Source organism: Pinus tabuliformis, chromosome J (genome assembly GCF_031772625.1).
Source record: "Pinus tabuliformis cultivar Carrire ecotype Pingquan chromosome J, CPIR1, whole genome shotgun sequence".
Classification (NCBI taxonomy): domain Eukaryota; kingdom Viridiplantae; phylum Streptophyta; class Pinopsida; order Pinales; family Pinaceae; genus Pinus; species Pinus tabuliformis.
In genome coordinates this window covers 1619796298-1619819370 of record NC_142295.1, presented here as the reverse complement: position 1 = coordinate 1619819370, position 23073 = coordinate 1619796298, and the positions used below count along the sequence as shown (strand labels likewise).

Genomic DNA, 23073 nt, shown 5'->3' with positions numbered 1-23073 from the left:
AATATAATATAATATAATATAATACACCAATATATATACATAATATAATATAATATAATATAATATAATACACCAATATATATAAAGTTAAATTCCACTGAACCATAAATAAAAATAATATTGTAGTTTAATTATTTTTAAGCTTTGTCATTTTTCAATAAAGTTTTTTTTTTTTGGGTAAATTGTATTTATATATATATATGAATTCAATTTCCTAGCCCTCTCCTCTCCTCTCCCTTGGGGTCGAGTACCTAAAGGTCCTTAACAGTCGAGCCCCCTAAAGGGACGGAGTCACTCACTATTCATATGGTGAGGGTCCTTATCAGTCGAGCCCCTCCGGTCCTTATGGTCGAGTACCTAAAGGTCCTCTCCTTAACAGTCGAGCCTGCTTACGCATCCTTGGGGTCGAGTACCTAAAGGTCCTCTCCTTAACAGTCGAGCCTGCTTACGCATCCTTATTAGTCGAGTGTGCTAACGCACCCTAAAGGGTCCTTAACAGTCGAGCCTGCTTACGCATCCTTAACAGTCGAGTACCTAAAGGTCCTCTCCTTAACAGTCGAGCCTGCTTACGCATCCTCTCCCTATGGTCGAGCACCTAAAGGTCCTTATGGTCGAGCACCTAAAGGTCCTCTCCTTATCAGTCGAGCCTGCTTACGCATCCTTGGCGGAGGTTTTAGCAGAATACACTATTCGTTTTGCCATTTGAGGAGGCGGAGGTTTTGATGCGTAATGACATATATAAGGAATTACGTCATTACATAGATGAATTATAGCAGTAATTACGTATATAATTCATGACCAGCAGCCCCCACTAAGTAATGAAAAGGCCCCAGGCAGGGACGTGCAGAGAGGGGCAAGGGTTTGAACGCGAAAACCAATTGATTCAAAATTTGAAGATCATAAGCGGTAAGTTCGGATATGGGGGCACCTACTTTACTCCCTCGATTATTGTGTGATGTTGAACTCTATCGTATGGTCAACCTGGCTCTATCGTTGTCTGTCGGTAAGTCCTTCCCTATTGTTTGACGAGGGTAAGGCCTTCTCTCTCTATCGAATATCCTGTGATGTGATACTTCCTTCTCCTCTCGGCTAGTGAACTTCCCTCTTGTCTGGTGGTAACGTGTGTTCCTTCTCTCTCGGTACTGAATGGCTATGACCTCTTGGCTATGTTTGGCTTGTAGGGGCCGTGTCTATGTGTGGCTATCGGCAATGACAACCGGCTATAAGCTATGACCTCCTGTCTGGCTATGATCGGCTTGGAATTATATTATAAATCAAATTTATAATTTTATTTAAAAATACATAAAATATTTAAACTATTTCCTTTAATTTCATTTTTAATAAAATTATAGTTTTTTATTATTATTTAAAATTATAAATAAATTCCATATCTTTAAAAACTCCTTTCATAATTTTAACAAAACCCTATTAATTTTTTAACAAAATTAACTCAAAAATAAATAAATAAATAAATTTTATACTAGACATAAATAATATTAAATAAGGGACCTTTAATGACACATCAACACTCGCCTGCACCTATCATGTGCGTTCCACTCCTTTTGCGAAAAGAGTTGATAGCCCATGTGACAATCTGCACGGCAAAACCCCAAAGTTAGCTTGGTCCCATAGGCCATCTCTCTCCACTAAATCTTGAAGACATGTTGCTTTCTAGTGTCACCGCCTTAGGTATATGAGAAAATTGATTGATATTTTTGGGTTCGCGAACGTGGCTTGCACTCGTGCCCCACTACGAACCCATGGACTGTCCACAGGTGTATGCGCTGTGAGAAATCCATGGAGTATGCACACGTGTATGCCTGGTCTAACTAACCAAGCTTCGGAACTTCAAACTGAGACTGCGGAGTCAAAATGATTTCGACGTTCAGGTGTGAGGAAATTATTTTTTTGTTGTTGTTGTTAACAGATCCACGATCATCTTCCGGCAATAGCAATTACAGGCTGATGTTGTGAACAGTTGGTGATGGTGTTTTACTGCAAGAAGTCGGTACTTATCACAGCCTTGGGCCGTCCTACAGGTAACTCGTCCTCTACCCTTGGGGTTTACACAAGGTTGGCAGAATGGGTTTTCATGATGTAGGGTGAATCTCGTGTACAATGAATGCAGTAGGAATTGGAATTGATAAATTGCAAAAACAACCAATGCAGTTTTAATTGGAAGTAAGAATCAGGATTGAAAACCGAGAATTAAAAACAAACAGAACGGTGTCAAACGGGTTGTGATCAAGTGGCAAATCAAGTGATCTCTGTTTACAGAGACCCTCTTCAATCCCCAGCACACATGATGCCCTAATATTGCAACCAAAGTGTTTCTTGTAATGCCCCAAGTTAGTTGAGATTAGGAGCTGTCCTAGGCAGTGATTGTGAAGAAACAGGGTAGGTACAATTCTAGGATGATTTTGACAGAATAGAGATCTTTAGCTCGTGGAATGTAATCAGAGGCAGAGCCTATTTACCAAGAAAACCAAAATGAAGGGGGATTCATTACCTGCCGTGGAGATTCCTATAACCAACGCTGAAATTAGCGAAAGCCAAGAAAAATGGAAAGGGAAGCCTTGCAAGCATTTAGCAAAGGGCATCGACATAGAGAAGCTTACAGCGCAGATTGCACGAGTTTCGCTTTTGCAGTGCCAGGGATGTGGACAGGCCACCAAGAACAGTAGAAACTCGAAAGACAAGAAGGGAAAGTCATCGAAACAATCCAAGAAGAAGGGAGTTTCTGCTTCAGATTCGTGTAATGATGATGGGTGGCCCAGGACGTGGGTGTGTCTGGCCTGTGGTCTTGTGGGTTGTGGAAGCATTTCTTTTTCTAGCCCTTCTTCTGACGAAGGTGGTGGAGGAGTGAAAGAGAGCATAGGCACTGGTCATGCTTGGAAGCACTGGCTTTATGTATTCCATCCCTATGTGTTGCAGTGTGGCCACAAGCTTTCGTGCTGGTGTTTTCCTTGTAGGTCTTATCTGGAATTTCGTTTTATCAAGAGGTCTCCTGATGCAGAACAGGACAAGAAAGGATTGGTGATGGTGGGTCCTTCAGCAAGTCCATTGATGTTGCAGGCCTTGAAAATTGTCCAGGAGAAGCTCATTAAGGAGTCTGCAAAGTTTGAGCAGATTCGGCTTATTGATGCGGTTGTTGAGAAGAAGCCAGATAAGGAGGAAGTCAAGGAAGCAGCAGTTGTAGAGGCCCAAGAGGGTGCAGTTAGTAGCAGGTGTATGGTCAAGGGTCTACTAAATCTGGGAAACACTTGCTTTTTCAATGCAGTTTTGCAGAATTTGCTTGCTATAAATGTGCTTAACGATCATTTTGCTAAACCAGCGCAAGTTACTGAAGGGCATCTGACTGCCTGTTTGAGAAAATTGTATCTCGAAATGGCAGCTGAGGGGCAAGCAGCCAAGGATGTAGGACAAAGCGACACAAGTGCTCATTTCAAAAGGAGCGGAAAGGGAAGGGCATTACAAAAGAGCAGTGATGGAGTCATAGATCCTAGAACACTTTTTACTGCTATTTGTGATAAGGTTCCACGCTTCAGAGGATATCGGCAACAGGATAGCCATGAGTTGTTGCGGTTCTTACTTGACTGCCTACATATAGAGGAATTGAATGCAAGAAAAGCTGAAAGTAGAAGTTCTGAGATTTCATCTGGAAAAGGGGATGACAGTATGCAAAAGCACATAGATATGGATGCAAACCAGAAGAATAATTCCTGTGAATTTGTGACCTTGGTAGAAAGTGTATTCTGCAGTGAATTGTCTAGCACTATATGCTGCTGTGAGTGTGGACATTCTTCAGTAGTTTTTGAGTCATATCTTGATCTGTCTTTACCTATTCCATCAAAACGAGAACGACAGAAAAATCCTTTCTCTCAAGTATATAGTAATCGTGATTTCTCATCAGGGTTGGGAAAGGGATCAATAAAGACAGATTCATACAACGATGATAAAAGTAGGAAGGAAGGCAAGGGAAAGATAAATTGCAGTTGGGATTCATCGATAAATAAATCAGAGGTAAACACAGAGGTGCCTCTATGCACTGAAAATATGTCAAGCTCTTTTCTAGTTGGAAACATGGGCTGTGGAGAAGATGCATCAACCCCAAACACATCTGATCTTGCAGAAGATTTAGGATTGAAAGGGTATTTGGATGTTGCAGCAGGATCTGGAAATTTTGTGCTTGGTGGGACTTTGGATGAATCGGAAATAATGGGGACTTCTGACCACAATGGAATATCTCGATGTGTGTCTGAAAGGGCATCAACCATGAGAGTCTCTGATTTTAAATCTGCTTTCCAGACTAAAGGTCTTCTAAATCAGGGAACTGCATTTTCTCCACTAGAAATGCCAGGGATTCTGAAGAAACATGTGCCATCTGCTGAAAAGGATTTGGGTGCTTACAATAGCCAGGGTGTGCTGCCCATGCCTAACTTGAAAGCTCGTAATGAACTTCGACAACAGAATGAGCCTCTTTCAATAATTGGGGACTCAGATGTTCTGCCACATCCTGACAAGGATCTTAACGTGGCAGAGGAATGTATTCAAACAACGGAACGTTTTCAAAAGTTATGTGTAGGAAGCATTGTTGAGACTTCAGGCAAACTCTCTTCAACTGAATCTGAAATAGATCCCAAGGTTATTGATGGAGAGTTTGATGAAGAAAAAACTTCCCTTGTTCGGAACACAGGAACAGAAGCTGGTGAATCTGAGGGTTTTCAGTTAAATGAAAAACATGGTGGAGATGGTACATTGGCAACAGGTTTGGCCATTGCCACTCAAGAAGACAATGAAACAAAGAAGGCTGAGCCTGAAGGTATTCTTCCAATGTCCATTGATGGTTGTTTGGCTGCTTTTACAAGGCCAGAGATCCTTTGGGGTGAAAATGCATGGCAATGTGAAAATTGTTTTTCTAGGAGTTCCAAGAGTTCTTTCAAGCTAGAGGCAAAGCCAGAGCAAGACAGGAAAATTCAGTATAAACAAACTTTTATATCAGCGAGGTATGGTAGAGGTACATACAAGGAACAAGTGCATTTAGCAGCTGGCAGGGGAAATATTGAGGGAGTAATGGACAGCAACTTTAGTAATTTGCCTGAGAAACAGTTGATAAATTCAGGAGATCCAACTACTGTAAGGTATGATAAAGTACTGGCTTCATTACGGTATGATGGAATACTAGATTTTGAAGGAGATATCTATGAACAGCTTCATTCAGCATATTTCAATAAAAGATTAATGTCTAATTTGAATTCTGATGCCCAGGAGCTCGCAGAAAAGGAAGGTAAAATGCTTCAGTATGTTGATAGGTTCAATGATTTGGATGTTAGTCATACAGACAATCAAAGAAGTTATATTTTTCCAAGTAGAGACATTGGTGTAATTAACTCTTGTGACAATAATTCAAATAATTTTTCTGGTCAAGGGGAATTTACTGTGAAAACAGGAAGGATTTTCGATGCTAAAGATCAACTAGCTACCAAGGCTGAGACACGTCCAAAAAATGACAAAGCAGTCCCACATATAGACCCTGCTATCTGTAGCAACATGTTGAAGGGTAAACAAACTTGTGGAGTCTCGGGCAGAGATGTATTTGATTTCAAAGATTCTGTCCTCAAGGTTGATGAGCTTCAAAATGAAGCTTTGAGATCATCTTGGGGAAAAGCAAGACTACAGGGAAGTAATTCCAAGGAAAAGAATCACGGGATGAAGGGATTAAAGCGTTGTGCAACGAAAGTACTTCTTATTAGCAAGGCACCACACATTCTAACTATTCATTTAAAGAGGTTCACCCATGGCCTTGTCAAATTGAACGGCCATGTTACTTTTCAAGAGAGGCTTGACTTGAGGCCATTCCTAGACCCGAGGTATGTTTCTCTGAGTCCTTTGGGACCTTTTGGTTTCAGGCTATTTCTTGAAAATTTTCTGGGTTTTTAATTTACTTGCCCATTTGTTATAATTTACTTCTCTCATAGAGTAACTGAACCCTTATTAGTTAGAAATACTTGTTGTTTATGTTCTATGGTATATGCAGACAGCCATAGGTGTCTGGATTGTTATAATATGGTGTTTTTCTGTATTGTGATAAGTCCAACTATTTAAAGTATAAATTTGATGATAGGCTGTTTATTCCATATTCTTTGTTTTGTCTGCCTTTTCTGCGCTTTTAGGCTTTCATGACTATTCTTTCCTTGATATAGATACAGATACAGCTGTAATTATCTACAATTTTAGGTTGCTAAAAGTAATATTTTTATTTTATTGACAGGCTTTCCCAAAAACCTTAAGTGTTCCTATAGATCAAACATGATTAAGAAAACGAAGTAGTGAATCTCCATTGTGGGAGTGAGAGAGTTAGGGGACAGTCTTTCCCAAGAACCTTAAGTTCCTATGGATCAAACATGGTTAAGAAAATGAAGTAGTTTATCTCCATGGTGGGAGCAGGAGGTTTAGGGTTTGCTGGTGGAGCTGTTTTGCATGGTCAACATTACTGGTTCGTAGAGTATTACTGGTGGAAGTAGAGGTAGTCATGGGTCTCACAGGCTACATGGAGATACATTCTTGTACTATCAAGGTGTTGGAAAATCAAGGACATTATATTAGGGTTTGATTCTCCTTTCTTGATAATTACTTGAGTGTGTTGGCTTCTTTTACTTCTTTATTATCTTATCTTTCATCAAGCAATTATACATATATGAAGATCACAAAACAAGAGACACAAGATATAGGCACATGCTAGGGAAAAACCCCCCTCAATGGAAAAACCCAGTCAAGATAATTCTTCTTTTCAATAGTATTCTTTGAGACTTTACCCTAGACCAAGACCAGACTTCCCCAACACAACATGGCATCCTCCAAGATCTCCAACCCCTTCCAGCAACTTCGACTTGGCAGCAGTTTCCGACAACATGCAGCTTATGGCAACAACGAAATATTAGGAGACTTCGATCTCCCAATCCAGACCACGAAACAGAGAGAGAGGCACCAAAAGTTTGATTTTCTTCTTCTCTAGAGACTCCCCCAAACTCGCACTTCTTTCGCCCTCCGGGCAACAGACTTCGCACTTCTCCATCTCTTCTTGAGATATCAAACTTGCTTGAGAGTGAGTGCTTCAAATGACTTCGAACTCCTTCAATATATAGGCTTCTAGTGGGTAGAATGGGGGTCCTTAGGCCGACATGATGTGGAGGACACAATTCATATTTGACTTGATACAAAACCTTTTTACATGATTTGAAAGCTCAAGAAGGGTCTTCGAATATACAGTGACTCGATAAACGCAATATTAATCCTAGGAGTCCACAATGGGGACTTTGACTAATATATTGATGACCCAAGCATGAAACCCATGCTTTAATAAGTCATTGTTACAATAATAAAAATTCTTTTCTTTATTCTTTTGACAAGTACATTACATAACGACTCAAGTACATTATTGAAGACCAAACATAGTTACTTTTTCCAACACTCCCTCTTAACTAGGGAGGTATTCATAATGTACAAATACAATGGAAGATATCAAACTATATGAAAACATGAAGAACCTTTAGGCACTGCAATGACATGGACTAGATTCCTGACCAGGAGCAATCTATCCTACTAGTCACTCAATAATTTAGGCACCACAATGCCATGGACTAGATTCCTGACCAGGGCAATCTATCCAAGTGGGACTAAGGTGGACTCAAGCTTTCAGCCCCTCTAGGTACCATCAGGCTTACTTGCTAACCACCAACCCAAACATACAGGTGTGTATCCAAAACAGAGCTCAATAAACAACACCACCTTTTCAATTCCGGGATTCCAGACATCAACATAGAGTGTCGGCTTGATGTCTCCCCAGGCAATGCTTCACTCGCAAATCCTCAACAAATCTCTTCCATTTCCTTATCATCAATACAATCACCAATATCTACCAAACCCAACAGGTTCCTTAGATATTCAAACTTCTTATTAGGAAGAGCCTTTGTCAATATGTCTGCTACCTGTTCATCTGTCAGAACATACTCTAACTTCACGATCCCATCCTGCACCAAGTTCCTAATAAAGTGGAACTTATTATTGATATGTTTTGTCCTCGAATGAAACACGAGATCTCCAGACATCTTGATACAACTTTGATTATCACAATTAATCACAGTAGGACCCAGAGACTTCTCGAACAAATCTATCAGAAGCTTCCTTAACCAAACAACCTCTTTTCCTACTTCACATGTAGCCACATATTCTGCCTCGACACTACTCAATGCAACGAGATCTTGCTTCCTACTCATCCATGAGATCATAACAACTCCCACACTAGCATCCTCCGATAGTGCTCCTTCCATCGGTCTCATTGCCACCCCAATCAGAGTCCGTGAAGCCAATTAGCTTGACTTCCTTACTATCATACTTTAGGCAGTGATATATAGTGCCACGAAGATACCTCAATATATGTTTGGTAGCTATTCAGTGATCATGACGAGGCTCCAACTGAAATTGACTAAGAATGTTTACTGCAAAACATATATTTGGCCTAGTATTTACCAGATACATCAGGGAACCCACCAGCTAACAATATAAGGTAGGATCCATGAGACTAGAGTTGGATCTCCTCAACTTCTTGAGGTTGGTGATCATAGGAGTAATCATCGGCTTGGAGTCCATCATCCCAAATTTCTGCAATAACTTGATGATGTACTTTCCTTGCCCCAAATATATCTCCCCAGGTCTTTGCCATACTTCTAGACCTAGGTAGTAATGCATCAGTCCTAGATCCTTCATTTCAAATTCAACTGCCAACATCTTCTTTCATTCTTGAATCCTTCATTCTACACCAGTGATGAATAGATCATCCACATATAGTAGAATAATGACTGGCTCATTATTCACGACCTTGATATATAGATTCGGATCAGCAGTACTCTTCACGAACCCAATCTTGAGAAGATATGCATCCATTCTTGCATACCATGCCCTTGGTGCTTGCTTCAAACCATATAGAGCCTTCTTGAGTCTGCAAACATGAGAGTCCCTACTATTCACTTCAAATCCTTCAGGTTGTTCGATGTACACTTCCTCATTAATGGTCCCATTTAGAAATGCGGTCTTAACATCCATTTGATGGATATTCCACCCCATTGTAGCAGCCAATGAAACCAACGATCTAATGGTAGTGTACCTTGTAGTAGGTGCAAATGTTTCTTCATAGTCAATGCCTTCCTTTTGAGAGAAACCCCTTGCGACGAACCTTGCTTTATACTTGTCTATACTTCCATCAACAACATGTTTGATCTTATAGATCCACTTTGATGTGACAATCGATTTGTCACTAGGTCTAGGAACGATTTCCCAAACCCCATTCTTCATGATGGATTGATATTTTTCATGCATGGCTTTCTTCCAAACCTCTTCATGCTCAACTTCCTAGAATGTAGATGGTTCGGCTTCAATCAACTTTGTCATATATGCATCATAACCAAAATACCTTTTCGGTTGCTTACTTTCCTTGCATCGTGTCCTTCAACATCTTCTAATGAAGCTTTTAATCAATTTGGCCTCTTCCTTGTGGTTGGGATAACCACTGATTGAATAGGCTCCCTTGGTCCATCTTCTTCATCATTTGCAGTGGAATTCTCATGAACTTTATCTTCTTCAAATATGGGAACTTTTTCGTCATCAGAATCAATAGGAATATCCTTCGATTTCTTGTAAGCTTGATTCTCATCAATTATGACGTCCCTGCTTACTTCAATGTATCTTCCCGCCTTTATGTGGATTCTATATGCTTTTAAGGAAAGACTATAACCAATGAATATTCCCTTGATGCTTGTCGAGTCCAATTTCTTTCGCTTTTCTTTCGGAATATGGACATATGCTGGACTTCCAAATATGCGGAAATGATCCACACTTGGCTTCTTTCCTGTGAATACTTCTTCGGGTGTAGTATTATCAAGACTCTTATGAGGACTTCTATTTTGAACGTACACAACAGTCATCGCTGCTTCACCCCATAAGAACTTCAGTAGATCTTGATTAAGGAGCATAGTTCGAATGCCTTCTTCAATTGACCTATTCTTTCTTTTGGCCAATCCATTTTGTTCGGGATAGTAGGGAACAATGAGCTCCCTCTTAATACCTGCATCTTTACAATATGCAATTAACTCTTTAGAGGTGTATTCCCCACCATTGTCAGACCTTAGAGTCTTTATCTTCTTTTCGGTTAGGGTTTCCACCTCAGCCTTGAACTCCTTGAACTTATCAAATACTTCATCTTTAGTTTTGAGTAAGTAGAGCCATGTCTTCCTCGAATGGTCATCAATGAATGTTACATAGTAGAGATGACCTCCAAGTGTTTTGTCAGACATGGGCCCACATACATTGGAATGGATGAGATCTAATATTTCTTTAGATCTAGATTCACTATGATGAAATGGCTTTCTAGTATGCTTCCCCAGAGAACATCCCTTGCACACACCTTCATGGTCTAACTTCATATCAGGAATACCATGAACCAATTGACTAAGAGTAGGGATGACCCTATAATGAAGATGGCCATACCTTCAATGCCATAGTTCAATGGGACTTATTTCCATATGAACCAGAGCTTGAGGAGATGGAGTGATAACCCGGTAAAGACTTCCTTCATGAACTCCAATAACCCTAACTTTGTCAATACTAGAGTTCTTTCCCCAAACCAATACTTTTCCATCAACAAAAGCAATCCTTTCCCCTTTATCTTCTAAACAAGAAATAGAAAGTAAATTCTTTTTCAAACCTGGAACATAGAGAATGTTGTTGAGATCTTCGATCCATTGTCCAACTTTAATGATGTAGATCCCAGGCCTCTAACATCATAGCTTTTGTTGTCACCCAATTCCACTGCATGAGAGGATGACTCCTTTGATAGTGTGTGTAGTTGTCTGCTTTCACTTGTCATGTGTCTTGATGCTCCACTATCAATGATCCATGCATTGTCATCAGTAAAAGAGCCTGTAAGGGCAGCGAAGAATCCGTGACTCTTGACTTTGTTGAATAGGTAGTAGATGATCTTCTTGATCCATCTTCCAGCAGAGTTGAAACCCAATCTTATGTAGTTTACCATAGAGGGAGAATCTATGCCAACAAAGTGATCTTCGACTTCTCTTGACCTTAGCTCTGATACCATGTTGGAAAATCAAGGATATTATATTAGGGTTTGATTCTCCTTTCTTGATAATTACTTGTGAGTGTGTTGGTTTCTTTTACTTCTTTATTATCTTATCTTTCATCAAGCAATTATACATATATGAAGATCACAAAACAAGAGACACAAGATATAGGCACATGCCAGGGCAAAACCCCCCTCGAGGGGAAAACCCAGTCAAGATAATTCTTCCTTTCAATAGTATTCTTTGAGACTCTTTACCCTAGATCAAGACCAGACTTTCCCTCCACACCATGTCAGCCTCTAAGATCTTCAACCCCTTCCAGCAACTTCGACTAGGCAGCAGTTTTCAGCAACATGCAGCGTACGACAACAATGAAATCTTAGGAGACTTCGATCTTCCAATCCAAACCACGAGAGAGAGAGAGAGAGAGAGAGAGAGAGAGAGGCACCAAAAGTTTTATTTTCTTCTTCTCTAGAGACTCCCCCAAACTCGCACTTCTTTCGTCCTCCCGACAACAGACTTTGCACTTCTCTAGCTCTTCTTGAGATATCGAACTTGCTTGAGAGTGAGTGCTTCAAATGACTTCGACCTCCTTCAATATATAGGCTTCTAGTGGGTCGAATGGGGGTCCTTAGGCCGACATGATGTGGAGGACACATAATTCATATTTGACTTGATACAAAACCTTTTTACATGATTCAAAAGCCCAAGAAGGGTCTCTTCGAATATACAATGACTCTATAAACTCAATATTAATCCTAGGAGTCCACAATGGGGACTTTGACTAATATAATGATGACCCAAGCATGAAACCCATGCTTTAATAAGTCATTGTTACAATAACAAAAATTCTTTTCTTTATTCTTTTGACAATTACATTACATAATGACTTAAGTAAATTATTGAAGACTGAACATAGTTACTTTTTCCAACACAAGGGAATCGAGTAAGACGAAGGAAGTGGGTGATGCAGGAAAAGGAAGCTCAAATGCTTTGAGTATGGAAGCAAAAAGGCAAGAAAGCACCGTCCAATTCGCAGATTTAACAAAATGGCCTATAATTGCCCTAGAGATTGCCTAGACAAAATAGTTAAAAAGCCTAGATATGAAGCCATCTCACTGAAAATTGGCAATGGCATACAATGCATGAAGGATCATGTGGTGATATGGAAGTTCATGGGGATTTGGTTTGTAGAGAAAACATTAATTTGGTGGATAAATTCACAATGGAAGTGTAAGGGCCAGAAGATTTGGCTCATAGGGCTTTTTTACAGCTATCTTTGCAAGCATAGAGAATAGAGAACATGTCTTCGAGGACAATCCCTACTTCTTCAACTCAGCAAGGTTTGCATTTGAAATTATGGACAAAAAAGTTCAGCCCTAAAAAGAAGGATTTTATAGTAGCACTGGTATGGATACGAATGTATTTTATACCTCAAGAACTTTGGTATGGAGAAACATTTGCAGGATTTGGAAATAAATTGATAAGCTCTGTCAAAACCTCTGAAATCAGCAGAGCATGTAGGTATATGGCATATGATCGAATTTGCATCTATATGAATGTTTTGGGAGCCATTCTTGAATCTATCTGCATTATTTCCAAGATTTAGCGTGGACACAAATTCTAGATTATGAACATATTTTCTTTAGATGTAGGAAATGCCATGAACATGGACTTATGTTCTCACACTGTCTTCTAATGGTGTAGCCAATGGCAAAAAACACGAAGTGGGACTAGATGAGGAAGGCTTTGTTAAGGTTTCAAGCAAAAGAAAGTTAGGTAAGAAAGATCCCAATTGAGCAACCACCGATGGCCATAAAGTGGTCAATAGCTTTCAGGCATTGACATTAGAGTAGGAACCCACAAAGAGCAAATCAATGGAAGCTACAATTGAAGGTATAGTCATGTGTTCTCCCAAACCTACTCTAGAGAGTGAAAAAGAAGGAAAAAAGAAACAACTACCCAATCTCTAGAAGGAGAAAATGTATGCTTTGATAACTTAGAAATGGAAGAAAATGAGTAGGACAAACTTCGCTTAGAGGAGAAATATCAAGAGCCTATAGAAAATTCAAAAAGGCAAGAGGTTGATCTACCAACCCTTATTGAAATATATGGAGAAAAGTACCTAACAAATCTAACAAAAGAAGAGCTACATCACCATCAATAAGATCTCATGAGAGATAAATCTAAGATAGGCTATGTTACAACTTATATTGTATGCGGCCCCTTTTACAACAAAATCTAGCACTCTAGTGGAAAGCCTCACTAGGTGACCTAGACAATGTGCAACGATGGAAGTGTCACCACTGTCACCTTAGCAACAACTCCTCTTGTTTTAGTGATGGACATAGTCTAATACAAGGGAGGCTTCCCTAATAGATCTTGTGGATCAAATAACCAATCAAATTAAGCTAGGTGCCCCCTAAGAGTTTTACAATGATTTACCACCAAGGAATAAGGTTAATAGATCAGGGTCTAATTTGTAATTTCCAGATTTGAGTTCAAAAGGTCCTATGACTTTTCTAGAGGCTTATGGAAACCAAAAAAAGTTTCAAAGAAGGCCCCCAAACACACATAATCAAAAAATCACCTTTGGCTGAAGTAAACTAGCATATAAATTCAGAAATTACAGCAATCAACTAGTTTATAGCAATAGCAAATTTAGCCCTAGAAACTATGATAATAAAGCGGAAAAGGAGGGCTAAATATATGAGTAAACAAGAGAAAAAATTAAAACAATTTACAGCGATGAAAAGACATATAACAACAATTAAAACCCTAGACATCATCCCTAATTTATGGCTGAAAAATACACTTAAAATGACACTTTTGATTTCCCAATATAGTTCAAAACATTTCAAACCTTGGGACAATAACATCGAAGATAATAACTGCTGAAAATATATGATTTTACTGTAATGAAACCCTAATTTACCTTAGAACAAAAAGAAAAATGTGTTTTAGAGAGTTAAAGGATTGACAGAAGAGATATGACTAATTCCTTTCTCAATCTAGGGCTAATGGAGTCCAGGAGTAACAATCTTTGGAAGAAAGGAGATGGATGTGGATTCAAAGAAACTAAGGTAGCCTAACTTGTGTCCCTTAATCCTCTAACCATAGCATCCTTCTATTTTCTTAGACAAGTAAGGGAGGGAGCCTAACTTAGGTCACCTCAAGAGAACTCAATGAAAAATCTTGTTCAAGGAGAATGAAGAGATAAAAATACCAGAAAACTATGGTGAATATTTAATAAACTTTATCCATCAACAATAAACAAGATTGGAAGAAGATAATTCACATTGAATAGCACATATAATTCACCAATAATCGTCCATGAAAAGAGAACCATCTAAATCACATGATCTCCTAAGAGAAAAGTCACTCAATTAGTGCTCCATAGTCAACTTAGAGAGAAAAGACAAATATAAGAAAAGTGATATCTCTGAAGTGTGTAATGATCCAAAACGAGGTGAGTGCTTCATTAAGTCGATCCCTAAAGTAGCCTCAAAGATGAAAATACAATGAAAAGTGCCCTTAAAAGGTCACACATGTGAGTGTAATGCCTTAGGAAGGGTGACATCATCTCCACAAGGCAGGGCTCATCAACTCCAAAAGACACGTCTTATCGTCAAAAGGTGCCTCCTCAAGGCTAACATCATCCACCCAAGCCTTCATGTCATGCAAAAAGTATTGCATCATCTCATATGTGCAATGGCCTAGCTCAAGAAGGTAATGTACAAAGTCCAAAGGATGAAGGAGTGTCTTTGGAAGTGTGCCAAGTCATCATCAAGACTCATCATGCAAGTGTCCAATGTCCATCATCAAGTGGAACATCCTCCAAAGGGTGTGTAGCATCATCTATCAAGTGTAGGATAAACATCGTCAATGTCCTATAAATGAGCATAACCATGTATGGATCATCATCAAGCATAGGCTTAAGGAATCAAGTAAGGTCAACATGCATACAAGAGTCAATGAAGCATAAAAAGTGGATCATATCTAATGTCAAAGCCACACATGTACATCTCATTAAGTATCTTCTTCAAGCTTCACACTACCTTAAGACCTTATACAAGTTGCCAGATTTAGGTATGGGAGGTTCATCAATTATCCCTATTAGGTGCTCCTAGCAAGGGAGGAACAATTCTTAGGACCCTTTAATAAATAGAAGTGATAAGTGATATGGTCGGGGGTGGACTTCATGAGAGGTCTCATAGTCTTATACATGGGTTTTGCAAGACCTTCATCCATGAACACCTTGTTAAATTTATGCAAACCTAGCACCTAGTATTTAATTCCTAGCAGAAAACTTATTTAATAAACACATAGCTAGGTTCCTAACACAATATTCAACGTAAGCAAATATAACAATCTCAATCACAATGAAACACACAGATTTTTGCCCTACAAGTTTTTCATTAACAAATCCAAACTTATGTGAGCTCCTGTCCTGGGATAATGGCCCACTTGAGGAGATACATAATACAATAACCTGTATCTGATCCAGTAGATCTGCCCTAGATCGATGCTCGATCTCTCCTACAGGTCTAGATCTCCAGTCTCTCTGCACTCCCTTGGACCCAACACAACGCTCATTGAGATGCTTCTCTCAATCTTGTGCTACTATAGTGTTTCTTTCTCCTCTCTCCAACCTTTCTTTTATAAATTTACATTGAGCTAAATACCTAACCCTAAATTTAATCTCAAAGTGATTAACTACCTAGATTAGATCTTGCCTCACTTGAGATCAACAACTAAATAAAATCACTAAAGTAAATTAATTTTCTTTTCCTAAGTTTCTATCAGCTCAAAAAGGCAACATATTAATAAGGCAACTTGCTCACACTAGAGCAAGTGTTCTAAGGAGAATGTGGGCGACTTCTACATGCCTGGACACAAGGCCTATGTATAAGTACTTTCCCAAGCTACAAAAATGAACACTCCCTCTTAGCAAGGGAGGTACTTTTGGAAGAACCTTCTCCACCTAGATCTGTATCCAATCCCACCACATCATACACTGTTGTAGCTACTCCCTTTGAATTGGAAGGCTTCCCTGCTACCTGCCTTGGAATTTGCACTGAAGGCCTGTTTCTCCCAACCATGCTCCTGGGAGGCTGCTCTGAGCATCCATCAATGTTAGCTCATACCAATTGGTTCCGACAAATCTGGAAGAGGCCTCCTATCCATCTTCTGTTGGAAAATGTAACTAGGTTCAGATTTTCATAATGCCAATGTAATCTTAATTTTATGTATTTGATGAAAAGAGAGAAGAAAAATTATTATTGTTATTTTGTAGCATGGGCTTCATGCTCAAGGTCATTTTATTTATAGGTCAAGCACCCATTGAGTGCTTCTAGGGCTTTGTCATAAAATCTAGGAGTCAAAGAAGTCATTGTAATATGTAAAGACCCTATTGGGATTCATGTATCAAGTTAAAGAAATTTATTTATGTCATAAGGACCCTCCAAGATCAAGTCAACCTAGCCATCAACAAGTCGGCCTACAAGAGAGGACAAGTCAGCCTCATGATTACAATTCGGCTTCAAGGAAAGCATATATATAAGAGGTAGTCGACGTCATTTGCATGACATCCAACAAGTTCAATTAAGACAAGAAGTGTTAATTGTTCATCAATTGTTCTATGCTGCAACTATTACTTCAATAATATCCAATAGCATCCAATTTAATAATTTCCAGCTCTTCAATTAACTTATGATAGTAGAGCAATAGTAGATAGAAAAATTATTCAAATGCACAATGAAAAACAACCAAGAGACAAGAGACACAATATTTGATCAATGACTAGGGAAAAACCCAAGGGGGAAATCCTTTGCAATTCTTCTTCTATTAGATTGTCTTCAAATGTTCAGCAAAGAGAGAGTACATCATCCAAGAGTCAAAGTTAAACTTTGACTGGCCAATATCCACAACCAATATCTAACATTCAATCAAGTCAAAATGTCATGCTATATGTCAAATTAGAGACAAGAGAGAGAGTCAACAAAAGTCAACCGTATTTCTGTGCAATTCAACAACAGTCAACAACAATGAAGTCAGCCCTAACCAGTCCACAAAGTCAATGGTCAACCTTCCAAAAGGGCTTGGTTAAGGCAACAATAAATGCAGCCTAGAATGCTAGTCAAAGTCAACCCAAAACAGACCCAAAACAACTAGTCAAATTAAGTCAAACTCTGCACTTGCTTCTGCGGTCAAACCTGCTGTCAGCCCTGAAGTCAACACCAGTAAACCTACCCAGATCTCCTCGATATGTGCGTCCTCCAATGCAACCTAGAGAAACAGAGATATTCCACCCAAAAATGCAATCAAAGATGGTCAAATAAGCCTTTGTCAACGCTAGTCAACGCCTAGAAACAGTCTTGAAATTTAACCCAATCAGAAAATGACTTTTGTCCTTCACACGTGTGAGAGATACCTTGCAATTTTGAGTTGTACGAACCAATAGAATGAGGAGAGAGAAGATATGTTGTGAGTTGATGAGGTGCCAAATGAGGAGGACTTGTCTTGTATTTATATGAGATGGAGGGCTAATTTGTTCTAATTGACCTCAAGCTGACCTTGATAAATTGAGCAATTGTGGGCTTGACCTCAAAAATCCACTTTCCCTTATCCAAATTGAGTGCTTCAAAAGTTAATTTTGGTCTTCTCGAAAAGAGGAATTTGATGCAATGGTTGGAATTTGTCATTGAGCTACCAAATTAACACTCCCTCTTAGCTTGGGAGAAATTCCAACCAAATCATGTGATCGTCATATGTATTTCGTCATTATGTCATGTACATCCTTGCTCGTCTCATGTTGAACATTCTCGAATCTAAAGAAGAAGAATTGTTATAGGGGAGCTCCAACTACCACCCTGTCTCTATCACCATCAGGGAGACTCTGCTACCACCTGGAATCATCATCATCATCATCATCATTAATATCATCGTCATCATCGGGGAGCCATGGCTACCACTCAGAACCAAAGACAATGGGCGAAACCAACCTACCCCAATGCATAGGGATCACACTATCCCAAAGTCCCTGACAATAGGTGAGATCAACTTATTGGAGGTAAGGATCACACTCTACCCTATTGTCCCTGATCATCCTGTTGTCGGCGCCCAAACTGTATAAGCAAGATGTGACAACACTCAGGACGGGGGATGTCACTCTGATCCCTGCCCTCTCTGTTCTAGTTGTCTCCCTACAACAAACTATGGGGGATAGTTGTTGGAAAGTGTAACTAGGTTCGGTCTTCATAATGACATGTAATTGTGATTTTTGTAAAGAAGAAAAATAAAATTATTATTATGCTTTCTTCGTGGGTTCCATGAGCAAGAGATTTTATTTTTAGATGGCTCCCATTGAGAGCCTTTAGGATTTATCATAAAAGTAAAAAAGAGTCAATGTCATGTATGAAGAACCCTTCTTGGGCATGTTACAAATGTATATAAGTCTATAGGATTGTCAAATAGCCCTCCAAGACAAGCACAAGTTACTCCTCTTCAAGTCGGCTTCAAGATGAAGTAGGAAACTCATGTCGGCTCACCTAATTTGGAGACACAACCCTTCATAAGATCATGTTGGCTAATATTCATGGGCAGACTACTATAAATAGGCAGCTCGGCCTATTCCACAGAAGCAAGTTCAGATCTCTCTGAAATTTGGATGTCAACTGTAGAGGCAAGTTTGGATAGTTGCAGTGACTAGTTCAGATATCATTTCAGGAAAGAAGCTCGGGTAAGGGTACACAAAATCTCGGTTTAATTGCAGAGACCATAGTACGGATTGGAGCAGAGAAGTTAGACACAGTTTCAATCACATATATCACAGAGGGTCTCGATGCTATTACATGAAGAAGGTCTCGGTGCTACCTCAAAGAACAATGACTATGGTTCAGTGGTGTGACTTCAGGATTCAGTGCTACTGCTGAAGGAGAGGTTCGGTATCCTTGATAAACTCATTGACCACAAAATTCAGTACCATTACAGTGACCTCAGTTCAGTGTCATCACATGACCATAGTGATCTCATGTGGTGCGAAATTTGAAGTAGAAGGAACCGAGAGAGAGTAAACGAGAAGGTGGAAGAGGACTTGTGTCTTGGTCTTGGAGTGGAAAATAGGTCAAGGGTCTTGGTCTTGGTATTTGTCAATTGGAATCTCTATAAGAAGAATTTGTGCGGGTTTTCCTCTCAAAGAGTGAGAGGTTTTGGCCCTAGCAGATAGCCTACATCCTGTGTCTCTTGTCTATTTATGTTCATGCATTGGTAGCTGTTTGATGAAGAATAACACTAATAACTTAAGCAAAAGAAGATCCTAATCTAATAAAGTAAGAGGCACTCACAAGCAGTTACTAATTAAGATAAATCACCTAATTCATGATGCCCTAGATTTCTCAACAACAGTCCCTATGAAATGTGAAGATGAAAGATTTGTTGGTAACCAACAAATCTGGGAGACACAATTGAATGGCCTAGCCACTTGGTTGAATTAGCAAGTTTTAAAGATTATATTAGATTTATTTTGAAAGACCAGTGCCTTAGATGGAGTCAAATATTTGCTTTTACAATTTATTACCAAGTAACCAGATGAACAGTTGTTGCTTAAAGGATGTTTCACTATCTTAAATGAGATGCAAATCCTACAAACTAGGTGAGATGCAAAATCTTGGTTAATTTTAGATTATATGCCTATTCTAAGTGTTTCCTTTCCCTTAACTGTTTTGAAGCTAGTCTCTAGAGTAGGTTGTGAGAGAGAAACCAAGGGGAAGCAAGCTGAGGCTTGGTTAATGATACCTCCCTTGGGGTTCTAACCACCCGATGCCTCTGACACTATAGGGACTGTGGCTCTGATGACTGCAAGGTGACCGTGTTAACCACTAAAGAGTTTCTAGACTCCTCAAGCTAGCTGGGAAAGGTGGGCCTATCTCTCTATCGACCAAGCATATGCTTGGAAGTAAATTAATTAATGCGAGATACTAATCCTAGTATGCAAGTGCAAGAAGTATGTGAGTGCTCTTAAGGTGAGATTACTTAATGCTTTTAAGTACTAAATTACAAATGATCTTCAATTATAACAATGGAGTACTTAAAAAATAAATGAATAACAATCTCAACCACAAGAGAAAGTGCTTAAGCTTAACAGTGCCATAAAATGCGACAAGTAATATCAATGGACAATTGCTTTAAAAGACAAGATCAATGTTACCAATATGCCAAAATGCACAAATAGATTCTCTTATCACACTTATGATTACACTTGAATGAAATCCACAAGAGATATCCAATTTACCAATGAGCAATGTGTCTACTTATCCAACAATGATAATAGCAATTAATCCACAATATCACTTAGAGAAATTTAGCCAATTAGATCGAACACTTATTAACTTGATTAGAGCACTCGTGTGAAGATGCAAGAGTGAAATTAGATGCCAATAGTGCAAAAGAGAACTATAGATCATCCAATAAACATAAGATTGCAGCAGTAGAAAAATCACCCAATCACATTCTTAAATGATTATCCAAGTTTCACAAAGTATAAGGAATGATAACCAATCGAAAATTAGATGAGCTTCAACCCTTTTAACACTGCTGCAATTGTTTATATCAAATCTTAAATTAATATTACATCCTTCAGAAATCAATGAATTATGCCAACAAATGCAAACCCACAATATAATGATGGAATATGATTGCAAATGAGTTCTTATGCCACTGTTATGAATTTAGCTACTTAGTTACTGCTGTAGGCTAAATGTAGATGGCTGTAGCATATAAATCAGGTCTGAAAACTAATCAAACAATTCACTAAATTCACTTGCATGCAGTCAATATGATCTCGAGATTTGATCTTTAGTGACTTGAGGTTATTTTTTTAATGTCTTATGTGATTGATTAGTGGATTTAGGCTTAGATTTAGAGTGTTTTAGTACTGAATACACTGCTGTAATAAAATGACTCAGAACTGAAGAACAAAACAAGAAGGAAAATGTGAGGGAAAATAGCAGATCCTTAGGCCTAATGGCCTAGTTTGGTGACTAGTCCTTCAAATGTCTTGAGACTTGGGCCAATGACCTGCAACACAAATTGTCAGCGGAAAATGAATGGATCAGCCCTCTTATGACTGAAACTAGGGCACTAATGGTTGGTCGAGGCCTTGCTTGGCAACTTTGGCCCTTGAAACCCTGGCCCAAGAGGCTAGTTAATTTGCAAAACCAAGCGTTAGCCAAATAAACACAAATTCTTTTATTCAATGATTATGAACCAATGCCAAATAATGTTCAATGATGCTCCCGTTGGAAAATAAGAAAGGCAGAAACATTTTCTTATGTTGATAATTGCTTGTGATATTCTTATGTTCTTATTAACCTTCTTGTGTTCTTATTTTATCTTTGTTTTATCAAGCAATTATCAAAATCAAAACATAAAGATCAGGGACACCAGATGTATGCGGACAACCAGGGCAAAACCCCTATATAGGGGAAAACTCAGTCATGAACTCTTTCTTCAGTAGATTCATATGACAGAGAGACAACCAAGACCCTAGACCAACATACCTTCCTCCTCCACCAAGTCAACCTTCTATGATGCAACAACCTTCAATCTTTCCTTCCTATTCAAAAGCGTCAGCGCAACATCTCAGAAACTTCGATCCAGTTACTACAACTTGTTGACCATCGGAGTGGCACCTGATGATTATATAAAGACCCCATGCCCAAGGATGATCTAGAGGACATTTGTACCATCATATATCATTAGGCAACAAAGTTTTTAACTCTACTTCTATTTTCTCATCATCTTTCTTGTATCCAGATTACAACCCTGTGGGGAATTGTAATAAGTGATACTAATAATGATGATTTTTTGAGTCTGTAACAGGCCTAGGATGTTGGGATTCGATCAACAAACGAGTACACCTTGGAGTGTTTTTTTATTTGGTTAATTATCCCTTATTTTTCAGAGGCAGATAATTTTGTGGGTTTCTTCACTCACGTTATACCCCAAAACTGGGGTGACAGTTTGAAGGTTGAGTCCATAACAAATCTTAGTGTCTAGAGTCGATGTATATTACCATACTAGATAACAAAAAAAATTTCGTGGAATTTAGTTAGGTCTAGGTAGTTATATTTTAATTTTTTAGATTTTTCGCACTGTGGAAATTGCTAATAAAATTATACTTGTAATGTAATAAGTGATGTCTAGAGAAGTTGTATGGGGTATGAGTAATGAAATTTGCACCTCTCACCATCAACTTTTTACTATGACACACTTTGATGGGTTAAAAATGTGTTTTGAACCCTCAAAACCCACTTTTCCCAAGTTTAGTGGGAAATCTGACAATTAATTAAGTCAGAAATTAAATAAATGGAGAAAAATAAATATCCACTCATGCTAAATGTTGTGGAAATGAGGTGGACAATTATGGGGGAGTTAAAGTGAAGTCCCAAGGTGATGTGGACTCCTAAAATCAAGGAAAGGACATGTGCTCAAATAAAATCGAATTTTTGGCATTAAAGGAGAAAGCTGCTTATTTGGAAATTCGAATTTCTGAAGTTAATGCACATTTGTTAGGATTTTAGAAAATATTTGGTGGAGATTTTTGTGAGAAATTTTCCCCACATGGGTTACCACCCATATACACTTGTCATTCTATCATAAAATTCGAATTTGGCACATAAGGGAAGAAGAAAATGATGTCCACTTGCCAAAATTCGATTTTTACACCATTCAACAATTCTCTTTGTGATTGTCACCTCATGCCACTTGTTTAATCACTTTTACATTGGGATTGGCTCTAATGCCATTTGTCATTGTCATTCTTCATTGGGATTTTCTCCCAACTGTCTATATAATAGAGCCATGGGCTCTCATATGATAATCATGTAATAAGTTATTTTGCTTGAGGAAATTCTGCCATTTTGTACTTGCATACTTTCTT

The 23073-nt window shown here is 38.8% G+C and overlaps 1 protein-coding gene across 2 annotated transcripts in view; it reads left to right on the top strand.

Annotated features, from left to right (window-relative positions):
• The first annotated feature begins 1721 nt into the window (after nt 1-1721).
• The window catches only part of LOC149233681 (ubiquitin carboxyl-terminal hydrolase 2-like), a 64193-nt gene continuing 42841 nt past the window's right edge, over nt 1722-23073 (top strand). For both annotated transcript variants that reach the window (XM_089379827.1, XM_089379828.1), the window contains exon 1: nt 1722-5870. In XM_089379827.1, the coding sequence (XP_089235953.1) occupies nt 2491-5870 (3380 nt within the window). In that variant the 5' untranslated portion in view covers nt 1722-2490. The remainder of the gene's footprint in view (nt 5871-23073) is intronic.